The sequence below is a fragment of the Orbicella franksi genome, chromosome 1 (assembly GCF_964199315.1).
Source record: "Orbicella franksi chromosome 1, jaOrbFran1.1, whole genome shotgun sequence".
Taxonomy (NCBI): Eukaryota; Metazoa; Cnidaria; class Anthozoa; order Scleractinia; family Merulinidae; genus Orbicella; species Orbicella franksi.
Genome location: NC_138145.1, coordinates 24737805 through 24754973, shown reverse-complemented (window position 1 = coordinate 24754973; position 17169 = coordinate 24737805). Strand labels below are relative to the sequence as shown.

Here is a 17169-nt window from a genome sequence, read left to right as displayed (position 1 = left end):
TGGTGTTTTTCTATCTTAGTAAACTACTATTTCTATGTTTCCTTCAATTTAAAGGTAATTTACTACATGGCCAAAATAACTCAATGCCATGACTGAGCTCCTTTAACATTCCTTCCCATGATGATGAACACGAAAACCATGTGTTAACGCTTATGACTCAAGTTTTCTAGACTTTGTTGCTGTTTTATCGCACTAAAGTTGAATATTTTGGAAAAAACCTCGAAGCATATTAGATTGTGTTATCAGCAAATACATCCCATTTCGTGTCGTGTTAAAATTTTCTCAAACCAGCATTTGCAGATAACTCACACAAGTACACTTTTAACCACTAAATTTATTATATTGGTGTGTTGAAATGTAAAATTAGTTAATAGAGCGATTTTCAATTGAGTGTCGCAAAACCAAAACCAAAGTAATCACCCTCGCCAATCACAAACGCCATAAACATTACAGTGAGCCAATCAAAACTCAAAGTAATTACATGTAGCAGACGCAAAGCGCGGGAAAACGTGTGCGAGTGAGTTACGATTGCTTTTGGTTTTACTTCTGATTGGATGAAAAATTGGCGCGAGTTTTTTAAGCCAATCGCGTAGCGTAGTAAGCGCAAAACCAATCACTTTCCGACACTCAAATGAAAACCGCTCTATTACCACTTGAATTGGTTAACTTTTACATATAGCGTGTAATATGTTTTATTTACTGGGGTATATTCGAAGAAATGTAACCGTAATTGCGCTTTCTATTGAGCTAATTTATTCCGAAATATTGACCACCAGAAGTGTAAAAGTATTCATGTATTTCGGTATTCAATAAAGTTGTAACTTACAATTTTAAACTAAAACTGGCAACACTTGTGATGTTGACTCGTGTTTGCTTAGGCCTGGTTCACAATAGCACCTCAAGCGCTTATGTCGGTAAAGTGAACATTACATAAAGACAACGAAAAAATCAGTCTTTTCCTTATGTCGTTACCTCATGTTGCTATTATGTCAGGATGTTCACACTGCAAACATAACGATATCTTATCGTTATCTCATCTCGTCTAATCTCATCGTCCTTCTTATGTCGTTATGTCGCTAGTGTGAACTAGGCCTCACAGTAAGTATCAACGTGAAATGATTGCAACTGAACTTGCGTGAATCTCTACCATCCTCTGCATCCCGTCTGACAGAGAAGGTGCTTCAGGAACTATGAATGTTGCACGAGACATTTGCTTACAGCGCCTTTCAATAACATGCGGACTCTAAAATTCAAAGCTCAACCGACAAATGCGTTTTTCGCTACCGTCAATCAAATGTTCGGCGGTTCCTCCCAGTTTCCGACTACTGGCGAGCTCGCGGTAATCAAATCGTTGAGCACAGTTCAGACAACGAAACTGCTCGGCAGTAGTCGGAAGCTGGGAGGAGTCGCCAAACATTTGACTGACGGTAGCGAAAAACGCATTTGTCGGTTGAGCTTTGAATTTTAGAGTCCTCATGTTATTGAAAGGCGCAGTAAGATAACACCCCAAAGCAAAGCATTGAAAATTAGTGTCAGAGTTGCAGTAATCCTGGTGAAAAGTAGCACCCACTAGAACTTGTTTCCACTTCGTGAAACACTTGCTGAAATACTCGCATTTCGGGTTGGGTTACATTAAATTCAGTGCCCGAATTCGAAACGTCAGCATTGCTTAGAATAAAGGCGTTTGACAACCTGTGCAGCTTTTTGTTGTTATTTTTTCGCAAAGGATCAAATTTCGTTTGTTTCTGTCACTTTGTACGATTGGTCAGAGCAGTGTTCCATTATGAAAACAATCGACCTTTCTGTTAACCAAAAAGGCGCTTCGATCCCCAGTACTGTAAGAGCATTTTGTATTTGAACATGTTTCTATAGAGCAGTTGAAAAGTACTATCGGCATACACGAACTCCGCAGTACACGTATGATTTCCGCTCTTCGAGGCTAAAACCCCGGGGCTAAAACGTACAAAATTGAACTAGGACAGTTGTATGTGGAATAAATGTTACCACTGGCCTATCGTTCGGTAACGTATAAAAGTTGGCAGTCAGTCACATATTAAACCAACACCCCAGTAGTTAGACTGATAGCCTGTATTCTATTATTCGGTTTCCATTTCTGCATTCTGATTCTCACTGGGTTCGTTTTCACTGGGGGCTGTCTCGGTGGGTCCCTCGACTAATGTTTCTTGAGGTTCCTCTTGCTGAAGTGCCTCAGACGAAGGCGTGTCTTGCGATAGTGGGGCAGTTACTAAATCTTCATCGTCTTCGTTAGGTGGCAAATCTTTAACTGAGCCAAGCAAGTCATTCTCCTCTGTCGTTCCATTTATATCGCTGCGTTCTGTTTCGGGAACGTTTTCATTCTGAGGTGTGCTGTCTGTGGTGTTGTCGAGCCCGGCCGTTTCAGTATTCGTCATTTCAATGTCCTCCGGTTCCACACTCTCTTTCGCTAAAGGCAACGAAGTCGACTCTTTATTATTAGCATTTGTTTCTGCACTATTCAGAGTTTCCTGTCCGTCATCGTTGGGTAACTGAATGTTCCTATCTACATTGTCGTCTTCCATTTCAATATCGCCGTTTGCCTGACCGGATGAACAATTTTCTACCTCGGCGAGATTTCTCGCTGTGTTGTTGTTGTTGTCGTCGTCTTTGGCGATTCCGACATCATCAGCGGAGGGTTCAGTCCCTTCTGTGGCTCTGGTTTCATCATCTAAAATGGCGAAAAATAAAGTACTTTTCAGCAAAGCTTAATTGAGGAGTACAGTACAATACAATACAAATATTAATGTCAACTCCCTATGGGGGCTTTTCAGAGACAATGATAAGGATAATTAAAAAAAAATACTCAAAGATTATCGATAAGCAATTATTGAAAAACTATTTACATATAGTTACATATATAATATTCAATGTGTAACCTTATTGCTGATTGACCACGAGTAAAACAGCTGATTAAGCCATTACTTAACAAATAGATAACAAAGTAGTACAATATCATAAAACAACGGGAGTTTGAGACCACGAGAAAATTTTTTTCTTCTCTTCAAGTGTCAAGTGTGTATGATAGTAAAATACGTGATTTTGCTTCTTTAACGTAAATTATGATACAGAATAACGCGCGGGTAACAAGAAAATACAGTTCCCGATAAAACATAGCTCCTAACATTGCAGAGCGCACACAGAACCTAAACTGTGCACTTGAAAAATGGAATAGGCACGCTATGACTTAATTAGTGGCTTTATAGAGCTCTAAACAAATCACATTCAGAAGCTCTCTTGCGTGCTTCTACTACGATTTGCCAAAGCTTGACACATGCAAGTGTGACATTTGCTAAGAATGTTTTAAACCGTGAATTGGAAATGGTAAGTCCAGTGAGAAAAACGTTTTTAAATACACCATGTATCCCCCTTTCCTAGCTTTTGATTATTCTGTGCGTTGTCCCTAATTTTCTTTACCCGTTAACTTATCTCTGAACTGCGTCCTTGTCACAGCAATCATTCGCACTGACAAATGGTAGCTCCTTAAATTTGAATCAAATTCCCATTCCAAAACGGCAGGTCATTTAAATTATCACTTCGCTAAATTTTTACACTTCTCGGTGAGACACAGCACAAACGTTTTGATCCTTAGATTCTAATCCTCTGGTACCTGTCTGTGTATTATTGTCCTCAGCTTGTTTCTCCTGAGCGGCTTTCCGTTTTGCCAACGCCCTTTGTCGGTTCAGACGAATGCGTTCTTGTTGTTCAGGCGTCAAAATAACCTGGGAGGAAAAGAGCAAGGAATGGATAAGTCTGGATTAATTTTAAAAGCTTACAAAGTAATTAAACTTGTGAAGAAAAGAAAGACAATGAATTCAGCGCTTACCATTCGATCTCTCGTCTCTATTTGCACACCAAATGTTTGAATCTGAGACGAAGCAAAAAGAATCATTCAACAGTCAAATTTAACATTAATGTACAACCTGGATACTCCGAGTTTATTCCTCTTCATCAAAGCTCTGATTTGCTTTTTTGTTGCTCTCTGCTTTTTTTACTATCTTTTACGACCAGTCACATGGGGGGGGGGGGGGAGTGTGGGGAGGGAAGGGTGGGTCCATACACGCTCCATTAAGTCAGTACATCGATGTGATCTCATTTGACTTACAACACACAAGAAATATACTCACATTGTTAATGACAGGAGTAGCAGGTACTTGTGATAGTGATCCATCATCTTGAGATTCTATGAGTGCCAAAAATAGAATTTGTTTCTTAATTAACACCAACGCAGAGGGTCCAATATTTTTTTAAATAACACCAAGAAGGGATAATTGTAATATTCACTCCAATTGGTGGAAGTATCTCAAGAAGGTCATTTATTCATTATTTTTGGATTATTGCCTGTAGATAACAACCTCTTACTAACCGAGCACATGAGCCATTAGCCTATCGTGACTGCCTAGACAGTACAGTGAAGACAGTACAAAAAAGACCAAGGGCTGATATTCTTCCATGCTTTCAACTTAAAATAATGACTTGATCTTAAGTGAAGAAAGATTGATTTTTTCCTTTTTAGTGATTCAAATGTTTTTAGCCTTGTAACTGAAATTATCTGTAAATCCTTGTGCTACATGCAGACTTAACATGCCATCTACTGAAGAAGGGCTAAGCCTGAACCATTTAGCAAACCAGCTACTATTTGACAATTTAAGGAGCCTTCATACCAATGTTTTGTGGAAGTTCTGAATCAGATTTGACCTCATCCTCAACAGTGTCATCTTCACCTCGTCTGATTCTCTTAAGACAGTTCTAAAATGGAATTAATGTTATTTAGTAATATCTGTTAATAGCATTATTAACAGATCAAAGAATTGCCATCTTGGTTTGAATCAGACCCAGAAAACGAACTACAACCATGGACAAATTGTGTTGGAAAATGCCAAAACATAAATTCATAACCGTAATACCTAGAGAATAAGTGCCAGCACCCCTATTCCCCCTTCCAATGTTGGAAAGTGGTAACATGAGAACTTGTGTTAGATGAAAGTGTATAGTCAACATTGCACAGGGGTGGGGAAGGGCAAAATGCATATAAAATGAATTTTTCCAACCCTTGTGACCAAGGTTGTAGCTACCCACCATAACTAGTTTTTTTCAACTGGTTCACTTGCACCATAAATTTAAACTTTGTTCATTCATACATGTCGTCTTCACATAGATATTACAGGGCTTCAAGTGTCCCTATATTTCCTATATTTGTTAACTTACCCTATACTTTCCTATTTAATTCAAAAACTCCCTATAATCCCTATAATTCTAGAATATGAAGGAAAAAATATTACCTGACTAATTAACTTTTATTTTAGTGGATGTAATGACAGGCAGTGAATTTCTAGATTCTCGAAGACACTGTTCTTAAGGCATGCCAAAGGTCATGATGTTGCAAAGAAAACTGTGGACACGCTGGAAGATACGGGCTTCTAGTTACCTCCCTCAGGCTTGATATTGGGAGTCTGCCATCAGATGGACCAAATGTTAACAAGACAATTTGGACTGCCATCAACAAAGCACTCTTAGATGAAAGACTCCCTGGATTTCTGCCATTCATCCACGAACTGTATAAATGTATTTGTTGAAAGTTGAAAGACAAGTTCTTCCCAGATCATTTGGCTTTTCTACTGTTTATGGAGTGAAGGGCCACTTATTCATCTACTGCTCTATAGAATGTATGAGCTGCTGAAATTACTAATGGGTCACTTCTTGAAGAGCCAAGTTCTTAAAGACATTGAGGGGAAGCACCTGCAGAAGTCAGACAACCTACCGTCAAATTCAAAGATAGAAAGGGTGAAAATACTCGTTCTGCCCTGTCTAAGCTGACCACTGACCAACCAAAGCCTTCGGTTCGGGTAGCTCTCACAGGTATGAAACAGTTCTATGTGGAGACTACAAAGTATCTGATTGACGATTTACCAAATTATAGACCAGAAACTTGTAAGAGATGTTTTTTCCCTGCATCCATTTCTCAGAGATAGTGAGCATGGGGTGCAAGTTATTTGAAGACTAGCCATAATGATGCCAATGTCAGAAGAAGAAGTGGAACTAATTACACATGGATTGTGTACTAGGCCGGAGCTGTTGACAGAGATTGTACAGAACAAAGAGTAGATCATAATTACTGGTTGGCAAATGTCTTTCAAGAGAAAGTTCAAGTATTCTGCACTTCAGAAGCTTCTTCCCCCAACTCATGATAATGAAGATGTAGAACAGAGTCTTTCTGCAAATAAGAAGACAGTAGGGCCTCACTAAGGGATGTGAAAATAAATGGTCTGCACACAAAGATCAGTCAATCCATATGAAATTGAATGGATAGCCACACAATGGTTACATTACAAAGGATCTCTTCAAGCAACAAGAGGGGCATCCAGTGCATGCAAAGTGTTTGGAAAAAAAGAACTGTTAAGGAAAAAGGCCATTCAAGATGGAGAGAAACAAAGGCTAAGAGATGCAGAGAACGAAAGACAACAGGAAGTACAGAAGCTGGAACAGATGAGACTATGATTGTTTGAGACAGGAAAAGAACTGATGAAGTCAGAAAAGCTGAAGGGAAGTGAGCTGCAAACAGCCAAAACAACATATGATAAGAAGAAGCAAACAAAAGATTCACACATTCCAAGCAATTAAGAACAAGAACTTCAGTGAAGTAGCCGTAGCTCAAGGGCTTCTTGAAGTTGCAAAAATGAAGATGGAAAATCCAATGAACCAACACAAACAGTGTTCAAATAAATAAATGGAAGTAGACAAGAACAAAAAGAGACTGTTAGAGGGCTAGCTGAAGGAAGAACAGAATGTTAAATGCATTGATGAGTAGCATGTTGAAATTTGAAGTTCACGAAAACCTGCACGAATAAAAGGATGAAATTGATGTTAGAAACTTTCTTGGCAAAAATCTCTTAAAAAAGCAGAATAAATATTTGTAGTTTTGTGAATTGTCTCTTGTAAGTGCTTCAAAATATCCCTATATTGTCCCTTTAATTATTTTCGAATCCCTATATTAACCGTATTATTGTTTAAAAAAGACCCTATATTTAACCCTTTATTTTTTCCGGGAGGCCACTTGAAGCCCTGATATTATCGCATAAGGTAAATTAAAGCCTTGTGAGCCCAACTTGTTCATAGCTCTCAGCATTTAACTCTGGTTTCTGTAGGATGAAATGCCTCGGAGAATTACTACAGCCCACTGCTGTGATGTTATGATGGGATGTTCTTACTTGCACAAGCTTTTTGTGACCCAGATTTTCTACTTGATCCACAACATCCGCAAATGGAAACTTGGGGAACAAACGATGCGCCCAGTATTCATAGCGCTGTACCAGCAGCTTCAGATCTGATGCCTAAAAGAAACACAATGATTGACGATACACTGTTTATATATTTTACTCTTCAGGTTTTATTTATCAGTTAGGAAATAAACCCATTGTGGTTCTACAAAAAAATAATTGTCAAGTCGACCTGCTAATGCTGCATTACAAGAATATATCAGTTGAATTACAGGAATCTTAAACTTACATTGTAAAGCACTTTAGCATATTGTATAATTTTAGCACTATATAAATCTATTATTACATTATCATTATCATTATAATTATCATTATCATTGTCGTTATTATTATTATTATTATTATTATTATTATTATTATTAAGCAACATCTTTAATAGGGGTTAACCCAACTCCTACCCATCTATATACTCCATGATATGACATGTTTACAGCATAGATAAACACGCAGTAAATCTTTATCCTTCCCTGGTGAAACTGTTTGAGAGATCTTCAGTAAGTATGAGGATCTTTTTGACAATCCTTTAAGATCTGTTATCATTGAGTAATTTTTTGAGGATCTTGCCAGATCCTTCAAAAAACTTTGTCTTTTGCAGGATTCAAGCAGATATATACAAGATCCTGCAGTATCCTCAAACAAATTTATTTCAAGATCCTGCAAAAGAAGGAATCCTTGAGAATCCTGAAGGATCTTTACTTAGATCTTTGTGCAAGCTCTGTACATGTCAGATCTGTAATGTTATGGCAAAGATCAGAAAGATAACTTTTTATCCCAGCTAACGAGTACAAGCACACGTGTATATTGTCTCTTCCTACTGCGCATGCTCAAAACCTGATATGTTTACATCTCCACCCTAAAAACTTTGCCGGGTGAAAGAAACAAACTTGGTCTCTAAATTGGAACCTAAATAACGCAAGTATTGTTCAAATTGAATCCAACGCAACAAAATTCTCACACGGCTAAGCCGAGTTGTTCTGATTAACAAAGTTTAAAGGTCCAGCCTTAATGGCTTCTTTACAACACGACCACTTCTGGTTGTCAGATGTTGGTCGGCACTTCCCTCACCAACTGTAGCTGGTTTCTGGGGTGTCTGGGGTAATCCTGGTGACGGGACTTGGTGAGATGTAAATGTAGGTGCACTGGGCTGTGGTGGATTGTCTTGGCTAGAGAGCAGTTGATCTTCAAGGCTTGGTGCTACTTGGCCTGACGGTTTTAACTGTATTCTGTTGCGCCTTAGTTCAGAACTACTGTTTGTCTCTACAATGTAGGATCTTGGCTGGTTCATTTGCTCTTTCAGTGTTGCCAGAGTCCAGGTCTTGGTTTTTGGTTGAAACACCGATACTGGTTGGCCTGGTACTAGCTTTTGTAGCTCACGTGTGGACTTGCCATCATGCTGCTGTTTCTGAACATCTTGGCGGTGCTGCAGGCTGATCTTGGTGGCATTCTTTTGCTTGTGACCGTTGGAGTCGTCCACTGCTGGGTAGTTGTGTGCGATATTCTCTATTGTTTAGTAACTTGGCTGGTGATGGTAAGTTGCTATCGACAGGCGTGGCCCGGTATGACAAGAGCGCAAGATACGGGTCCTGTCCTGCAGCCTCGGACTTCCTTAGAAGGTTCTTTACGGTTTGTACCATCCTTTCTATGAATCCATTGCTCTTTGGATACACTGGTGAGCTAGTAATGTGATTGATACCCCATTGGTCACAGAACGCTGCAAATTCCTTGCTGCTGTATTGAGGGCCATTGTCAGATACCAGGGATTCTGGTATACCATGTTCTGCAAAGATTGATTTGAGGTGGTTGATTATTGCAGCAGATGTCGTTGAGCTCAACTTTCTAACGATGGGGTATTTGCTGTAATAGTCTGTGACTAGTAAGTATTGAGCACCTCCATAGTCGAACAGATCGCATCCAAGCCTCTGCCATGGATAACTGGGTACATTGTGTGGATGCAATGTTTCTTTTGGTTGCTGTTTGGAAAACTGTGCGCATGTCGGACAGTTCTCTGTCATCTGTTTGATGTCCCTTGATATGCCTGGCCAAAACAGGCTGTCCCTTGCTCTCAGGAGACACTTCTCTGTTCCCATATGTCCTTGGTGTATGATTTGTAACATCTGTGGGCGTAGCTTACTGGGACTTATGAGTTTGTGTCCCTTGAGAATGAGGCCATTTTCAACACTCAGGTCCTCTCTGAAGTTCCAGAACTCTTTCAGGTCTTGTGGGCACTCATTTGGATATTCTGGCCATCCATGATGCACGACATCTTTTAAGTGACTGAGTACAACGTCTTGATCAGTGTACTCTCGTACTTCATCTAGTTTGGCAGGGCTGGCTGGCAGTGTTCGAGAGATTGTGTCCAGTTCCACCACGGGGACTTCGTTGTCTTCTGCAGGGGGCTCCATGTGGCTAATCCTGGAAAGGGCGTCTGCTATCACGTTGCTTTTTCCTTGAATGTACCTGATCTCCACGTTGTATTTGGCCATTTTAAGTAGGAGCCTCTGAAGGCGTGGTGGTGCGCTCGATATGCTCTTCTTCCAGATGCTTTCGAGCGGCTTGTGGTCAGTTTCGATGACCACCTTCTTACCAAATACGTAATGGTTAAGCTTTTCAAGCGACCAACAGGCAGCGAGTAACTCTCGCTCTATGTTGCTGTATCGAGACTCAGTTTCAGTTAGTGATCGACTGGTATAGCACACTGGTTTGCCCTCTTGCATCAACACACATCCAATGCCTTTAAGGCTTGCATCAGACTGGATTAGGTTCTCCTTTTCTGGGTCGTAATAGGCTAGGACTGGTACTTCAGTGATTGCTTGTTTGAGGTTCTGGAATGCCCTTTGGTGTTCTGGTTGCCACACGAATGGTACATCTTTTTTCATCAGCTGTCGCACAGGTTCTGACACTTGGGCTAGAATGGGCGAGAACCTGTTCAGGTAGTTAATCATGCCCAAAAAGCACTGCAGCTCTGTGAGGTTCTTCGGGGATGGCATATCACGGATTGCTTTGATTTTGGTTTCGCCAGGGCGGATCCCGTCGGGGGTCCATGTGAGCCCGAAGAAGGATGCTTCCTTCACTTTAAACTGGAATTTGTCCAGGTTAAATCTCACATTGTTCTCTCCTGCTGTGTCAAGGAGAGTTAGTATGTACTGATCATGTTGTGCTTCGCCCGTGCCATAGACAAATGTGTCATCTGCAATACCGCTGAGCCCTTCAAGTCTGCCAAAGACCATATCCATTTTTTCTTGAAACACATCTCCACTGCACGTAAGGCCAAATGGAAGTCTTGTCCATCTATGCTTTCCCCATGGGGTGTTAAAGGTGCACAGCCTACTGCTTTCCTCGTCAAGACTAACTTGCCAAAATCCACTGCGTGCATCAAGGATACTGAAGTGGGTGGAGCCGCTGACTTTCGGTATCACATCATCTATGGTTCTCACATAGTAGGGGTTGCGCTTGATTGCTTTATTGAGATTCTGAGGGTCCAAGCACAGACGGATCGACCCGTTGGGTTTTATGGTGACCACAGCAGAGTTAACCCAAGGGGTATATTCATCTTGGACCTCAACCAGAATTCCAGATTCTTTTAACTGGTCTAGCTCTTCTATGTAGGCTTTCTGTAGTTGTACTGGGACCTGTCTTGGAGCATGCTGTACTGGGGGAATGTCAGGGTTAGTTTCGATGTGGTATGGTGGTCCTGGAAAGCAGCCAATTCCTGTAAAGACATCTTGATATTCTTCCAACAAATAGTCCTTTGTCAGTGGGAAGGGGTGTTGTTTGCCTCTGATGTCAAATAGTTTGACAGTATTTGCATTGGGCATGGGCTTTTCACTTTGTACAACATTCTGGGTGGTTGCATTTGTGCTGGCTGTGACTGGCCAGTTGAGCTTTAGGAGGTTCAGATCTTGTGCAGACATGTTACCAATTATGGCAGGGCCATCAACGTCAACAACTTCTGCTTGGATAACTCTGGGGTTGGAATTGTTAGGACCCTTCACATATATTTGGCAAGATCCAAGATTTGGGATCTCGGCTCCACCATAAGCAGTTAACTTCACTGTAGGTTGTTGTAAGCTTAGTGTCTCAGGGCTTAGTTGCTTGTATAGGGACTTGGGTATAATGTTTGTTTCAGCACCTGAGTCTATCTTACAGAGTGCATTCGTTTGTTTTCCTTCTGGCTTCAGTGCCAAGGAGACTTCTAGCAGAGCCTTTTCTCTACAGGATACAATGTTTACACTCATGGCCAGGGGTGTTGCTTCAATTGGGCCCAGGAACACATAATCATCTAATGATTGGGTAGGCTCTGACTCAGGTATGGCATTGTTATTACTAGTAGCTTCAATCTCATGCACATCCTTCTTTTTAAGTTTTGAAAAGCATACCTTGGCAAGGTGTCCCACCTTTTGGCAGTAATGACACGTTGCATTTCTTGCTGGGCACTGTTCATGAGAGTGAGGGCCCCAACCACAATTCCTGTAGAGCTGCGTTTTTCCTGACTTGTTGCCTTTTGGGTTTTGCCTTGATCCACCGGCTACTGGGTTCAGCTGGTCGCTTTGGAATTGGTTTCTCCTGGTTGAGCTAACAGGGTGTACTGCTGACACTACTGGGTTCATTAGCTGAAGCTGCTTGTCTGCTGATTCGTCTGCTTTTGCCATTTCTCTAGCTTTACTAAATGTCAGAGCATTTCCTTCTTTGAAACACTCCTTTCTGACATGGTCTGAATTCAAGCCGAGTACAAAGAAGTCTCTCAAGAATCGATCATGATGTTCCGATGGATAGTTGGCTTCTTTGACAAGGATTCTAAGCTTTGCAATAAATTCTTCTAACGATAGTGTACCTTGTCGAAGATTGTGTAGCTCCCAGGCGGCGATCAGCTCGTTTGAGTGAGGTTTCACGTAGTTTTCGAATTTCTTCCAGTAGTTTTCCAGTTTCTTTTGTTCGTCTGCCGAGAGGCCCCAGCTGTTGAACAGCTCCAAGCCGTGCTCACCGGCCCAGTAAAGCAGGTGCTTACACTGAATTTCTTTGTCAATTTTGGCCATCGGGCCCGTAAAGAGCAGTTCACAGCATTGTTTCCACATTTTGAAGCGTGAGTATAGGTTTTCATCCGTGCTCCAGTCCATGGTTGGACCCTTGTCAATGAATGAGGCGCTGGCGGCCATGTAACTTGTTTTCTTGAATCGATCGTACACGTGTCGTTCGGAAATTACTTCACTCTTCCACCTTCTCCAGTGTATCGAGCTAAATGGTATGTTTGGTTACTTCACAATCCCACTCCTGACACCATGTAATGTTATGGCAAAGATCAGAAAGATAACTTTTTATCCCAGCTAACGAGTACAAGCACACGTGTATATTGTCTCTTCCTACTGCGCATGCTCAAAACCTGATATGTTTACAAGATCAAGGATTGTTAAACACAGTTCTGATATGCTTTAAGGACCTCATTGTGTAGGATCATTTGGAGGTCTTTGAATATCAAAAAGATTTTGTAAGGGTTTTCTACAGGATTATTCACTATGTCTGACAATTTGACACTTAGTTACCTCATGGCCTTTTCCTTTAAACTTGATGTCATCACAAAGGTGGTGTAGAGCTGGAATACCTCGATCACCACACAACCTAAAGTTTAAATTTTTCTAGTTATTAACCAACCTCAGATGTGACAAATTCAGTAGGAATAAGCAAAAAACTCATATGATGCGTGACACTGCCGAAAAGTTGTATATAAGGCTCAAAATGCTCTGAAGTGTCAAACTTGTTCTGATAAACTAAACGTTTTGGGCTTAGCCCTTCTTCAATAGGTGGATTTAGCCATGCCATACAAAAAACTGTACGCGTACACATGCGCAGAAAGCGCGCACATGAAATACAAAGTAAACAAATAGGAAAACCATTGTTTTAGCGTGCATAAGTGTAATACATGCTAGACCCACAGTGACAAGAAATTTAAGTTAATGCTCCGTGGGTCTAGTGCGTATTACACTAACGCGCGCTAAAACAAAGGTTTTCCTATTTATTTACTTTGTACTTCACGCGCGCATTTTCCATGCATGCGTACGCTACAGTTTTTTGTGTAGCATGGCTAAATCCACCGACTGAAGAAGGGTTAAGCCCGAAACGTTTAGTTTATCAGAACAAATTTGACACTTTTCAGAAAATTTTGAGCCTTTCATACAACTCAGATGTGACAACCTACTAAAATAGTAAAGCAAACAGATCTTTTAGAACCAATACCTTCCCAGTCAAGCCCTGGATATGTCTGTGGAGAAATTATAAGGAGTGATCCCTATAGCAGCAATACTACCATGATTGGTTAGTGAATTGGTTCATATGGTGGGAAAATCAGTTTGATTTAACTTGTCCCCTCAATAATTTTTCAGACCATTTTGACACCAGAATTTTTTCTGGATTAATGGGTAGTAAAAGAGGAAGAAGTAAAGAAATACAAAATCTAGCTTAAAATAATTATGATTATTATATGGAGAAGAGTGTTTTACTGGGAACTAAACCACTCGTAGATTCCATATGCCACTTCATCCGGGACCCGAGTGGCGTATTTTCCGTATGTCACCTTTGTGAGTGTCGTATCATTCAATGACGTCACGATTCCCACCTTTTGCTTTTGTTGAATTGGTTTCAATATTTAGTCTCCATATAATAAAAAGAACATTACATGTTGGCTCGAAGATATGAATTTTATGTTCTCGTGGCAAGAACAATATCTCACGAGTGAGCGAAGCGAACTCGTGAGATATTGTTCTTGCCACTCAAACATAAAATTCATATCTTCTCGCCACCGTGTAATATCCTCTATATATGCTCAGTTTTATTACTCAGAAATATTGAATAATGATATTTGTTACAGAAGAATAAATGATGAACAATAATATTATTATGCATTATGGGGCAATTTTCAAAGTAGATGTTCATTTCACCTTTCATGCAAATCTGGAGAGGCTATTAAGCTGAACAGACCATAGATCCAAATGATCTGTGCTTTTAAACAAGGTGCAAAGCACACATGGTCCACAAACATGGTGCTTGGTCGCAGTGTCTGATCATAACATAAAATCAATCGGACAATATCTGTAATTTGGTCAGACAATGTGCCTGTGGCAAATGGATTTTCCAGTCAGGGTAGTGGATTCCCTCAATTGCTTGTTTGATGTGCAAGTGAAATTTGTTTGGAAATTTTCTTTTCAGGATTCAAATTAACAACAAAAAAAAACAACTGTAAGGTATGAAATTATTAGATTAATTTAATTTTAAAGTAACTGATCATGCTAGTAATAATGTTTTCTTTGGGGGAAGGGGATAGTGACATGGACTTTCAGGCTAGTACTGTTCATCATAGTTCCAGCTTGCCTGAAAGAAAAGCAGATCATGTGTGCTTGAGGCATCTGTCAGTCGAGTATTGGCCAATACTGTCGCCCGATATATTGACCGACAGTCGGTTAACATATCGCCCAATACGTGGTCGATATGTTGACCGAGAGTTGGCCGAGTGTTGGTGGACATGTTATTCAAGTTAATAGATCGTCAGTCGACACTTTTGCTCGGTATGTCAGTCGACATTCAGCCGACACCTCGACCAACATGTTGCTATCAACAGTTGCTGGTGTATCGGTCGACTGTCAGTGGTATCTGTGTATTGTTAACCGTTGTTTTGCTGAAATAGCAGCCGTCTCCTTACCCACAAGAGATGCGAAAGAAGAGACTTTATAGCCTATGCTCATATGGTGATAGAGCAAGGATGCAGCTCAAACTGCTATCACTTTGAATCCATATCTAATGCAACTTGAGGTCTCGACAAGCATAGCTGGGAGATAGGAGAATGTTGCCGGTATGAAAAGTCAAAAATGGATGAGGGCTGCCAAAAGACCCTCTCAAAGGGATGCCGAAAGACCCTCTCAAAGGGATAGAGAAGATTATTCAATATTTGAGCAGAGAAGAGAGAAGTCAGCAACAAGAGCTGACCAAAGGAGCGTAGTGTTGCTCAAGTGTCAGTGAAGTATTGGCCAAGTGTCGGCTGAGTGCCGGTGAAGTATCAGCCAAGTGTCAGCCAACATGTGTGTCCGTTGATGTTGGTCGATATGTCGGCTGAATGTCAGTCGACACTTTGACCGAGTATCGGTTGATATATCGGCTGAGTGTCGGTCAACATATCAGCCAATAGTATCAACCAATACTCGGCCAACAGATGCCTTGAGTATACATGATCCAGAAAAGCTTGCAGTCATGGATAAAGTACCCCCAAAAACTGGTCATAGAAAATGATAGATGTACCAATGGGTCTAGATTCAATATCAAACTGTGTTGCAGAGCATATTTTTATGATTTGTTCTTGTACACACAGCTTAACTGTATAGCGAATGACATCTGTCAATTAACAGACAGGAGGCCATAAGTACTGTATTTTAAATTGCAAGGTAGATGATGCAAGTATATTTTCTCCTTACAATATCAAGTCACCCCCAAACAGACAGGTGACGAGACTAAAAAGCTTTATCAACTAGAAAATATCACCTTGATTTATTATTAAATTCTCAAACGGCGAGTAGAATTCGCATATCGATGGAGTTTACCTCGAACACAAAGTTCACTCGCTATTAAACTTATGTGTGTCAAAAGCCGACTCGATCGATCGAAGTAAGCTTACCAGTTCTTGGCACTTTCATAATTTTTCCTGTTTTTACTTTAAATGCCTTAGTCATCAAACAGGTTCAAAGATTCTCACCTCACTTCATCTAGTTTCGGTCTTGGTGATCTCTTAACTTTTCGTTTCTTGTTCGACTCCTTGTCTCCATCGCCTGCATCCTGACCTCCTTGCACCGTTTCGCCATCTTGGTTTGTGCCGTCTTCCTCGCGTTGAGGCGATAGAGGCGGCAGGGGCGGTGGAAGATTGAAAGGATCATCGTCATCGAAAAGAGCAAGATCATCCCTTGAAGTATCATCGGCAACATTTGTAATCACATGCCGGGACGACATTTTTCGCTTGTAGAACGATCGATCGCCTTCCTTGGCTCGTTTCCCGCCAAAATTTTTAGTCCGCTGACCACATCCGTTTCTCAAAACTATATAGGGCCGCACAGTGTGCACAAAAATGGTGGGGCATGATCATGTCGATTATGTGGCCATATAAGAAGCCACGTTTACAGTCAACTCTCTCTAAGACGGACACCATAGGGACCGGCCTCAGCTGTCCGTCTTAGAAAGGTGTCCGGCTTGTAGAGAGTCGACGTTATATGACCCCAGGAATTTTAACATAATAATGCTGAACCTGTGCACAGTGAATACACGTCTGTTTTTAAAAAGTTTGTTTTAAGTTATTCGGCTTGAACGAAACCTACAAACTGGAACAAAAACATAGTTATAAAATTTAATCTCTTGTCATATGACAATCAATAGTTAACAGGTTAAATAGAGTCCAAACAGTAAAGAGAAAAGAGTCACGTACTTGGTAATTTAAGAATTTTTCTTCCCTAAATCGTAATTTGCGGTCACATTCAGCACCTCACAAGTGTCCGTTGACGATTTCAAAGTGTCCGTTGTCCGTCTTATAGAGAGTTTGGTTATAGTAAAATAACTGACAAACGGCCGGGACCAGCACGAGGTGTCCGTCTTATAGAGGTGTCCGTCTTATAGAGAAGTCCGTTAAGAGAAAGTTGACTGTATCTCTTGGGACTTGTTCGAAGACGCGTATTTTTATGGGGTGAAGGGTTAACTGACGAATCGCTCATTTTGGTTTTCAATACGAACCCAGAATCTATTGCTATGTGTGGCTTCCATTTCATCGCTAAATACAAGCTTATGATAAAACTAAAGTTGAAATTCTAACTTATAGTCGGTTGAAAACAGGTTATTG

The 17169-nt window shown here is 40.7% G+C and overlaps 1 protein-coding gene and 1 pseudogene across 1 annotated transcript; one reads left to right on the top strand and one right to left on the bottom strand.

Annotated features, from left to right (window-relative positions):
• Positions 1-323: 323 nt before the first annotated feature.
• LOC145498190 (uncharacterized) lies at positions 324-16732 on the bottom strand. Its single transcript, XM_081478094.1, has 8 exons — positions 16042-16732; positions 12848-12923; positions 7242-7364; positions 4698-4782; positions 4161-4216; positions 3860-3901; positions 3644-3755; positions 324-2704 (listed from the first exon to the last, which is right to left on the bottom strand). Exons 1-8 carry the CDS (start codon positions 16290-16292, stop codon positions 2097-2099), a joined length of 1353 nt encoding a protein of 450 aa, XP_081334220.1. The 5' UTR covers positions 16293-16732; the 3' UTR covers positions 324-2096.
• LOC145498243 (uncharacterized) lies at positions 4773-7038 on the top strand (annotated as a pseudogene).
• Positions 16733-17169: the final 437 nt, after the last annotated feature.

Bases quoted from the DNA above. Each gene is read 5' to 3' on its own strand.
- LOC145498190 (XM_081478094.1), bottom strand. From the start codon at position 16,292: ATGTCGTCCCGGCATGTGATTACAAATGTTGCCGATGATACTTCAAGG. The intron at 7,365-12,847 runs GTAACTAAGTGT...TGTTTCTTTTAG, and splicing joins TTAAAGGAAAAGGCCATGAG to GCATCAGATCTGAAGCTGCT. The intron at 3,902-4,160 runs GTGAGTATATTT...GCTTCGTCTCAG, and splicing joins CTACTCCTGTCATTAACAAT to ATTCAAACATTTGGTGTGCA.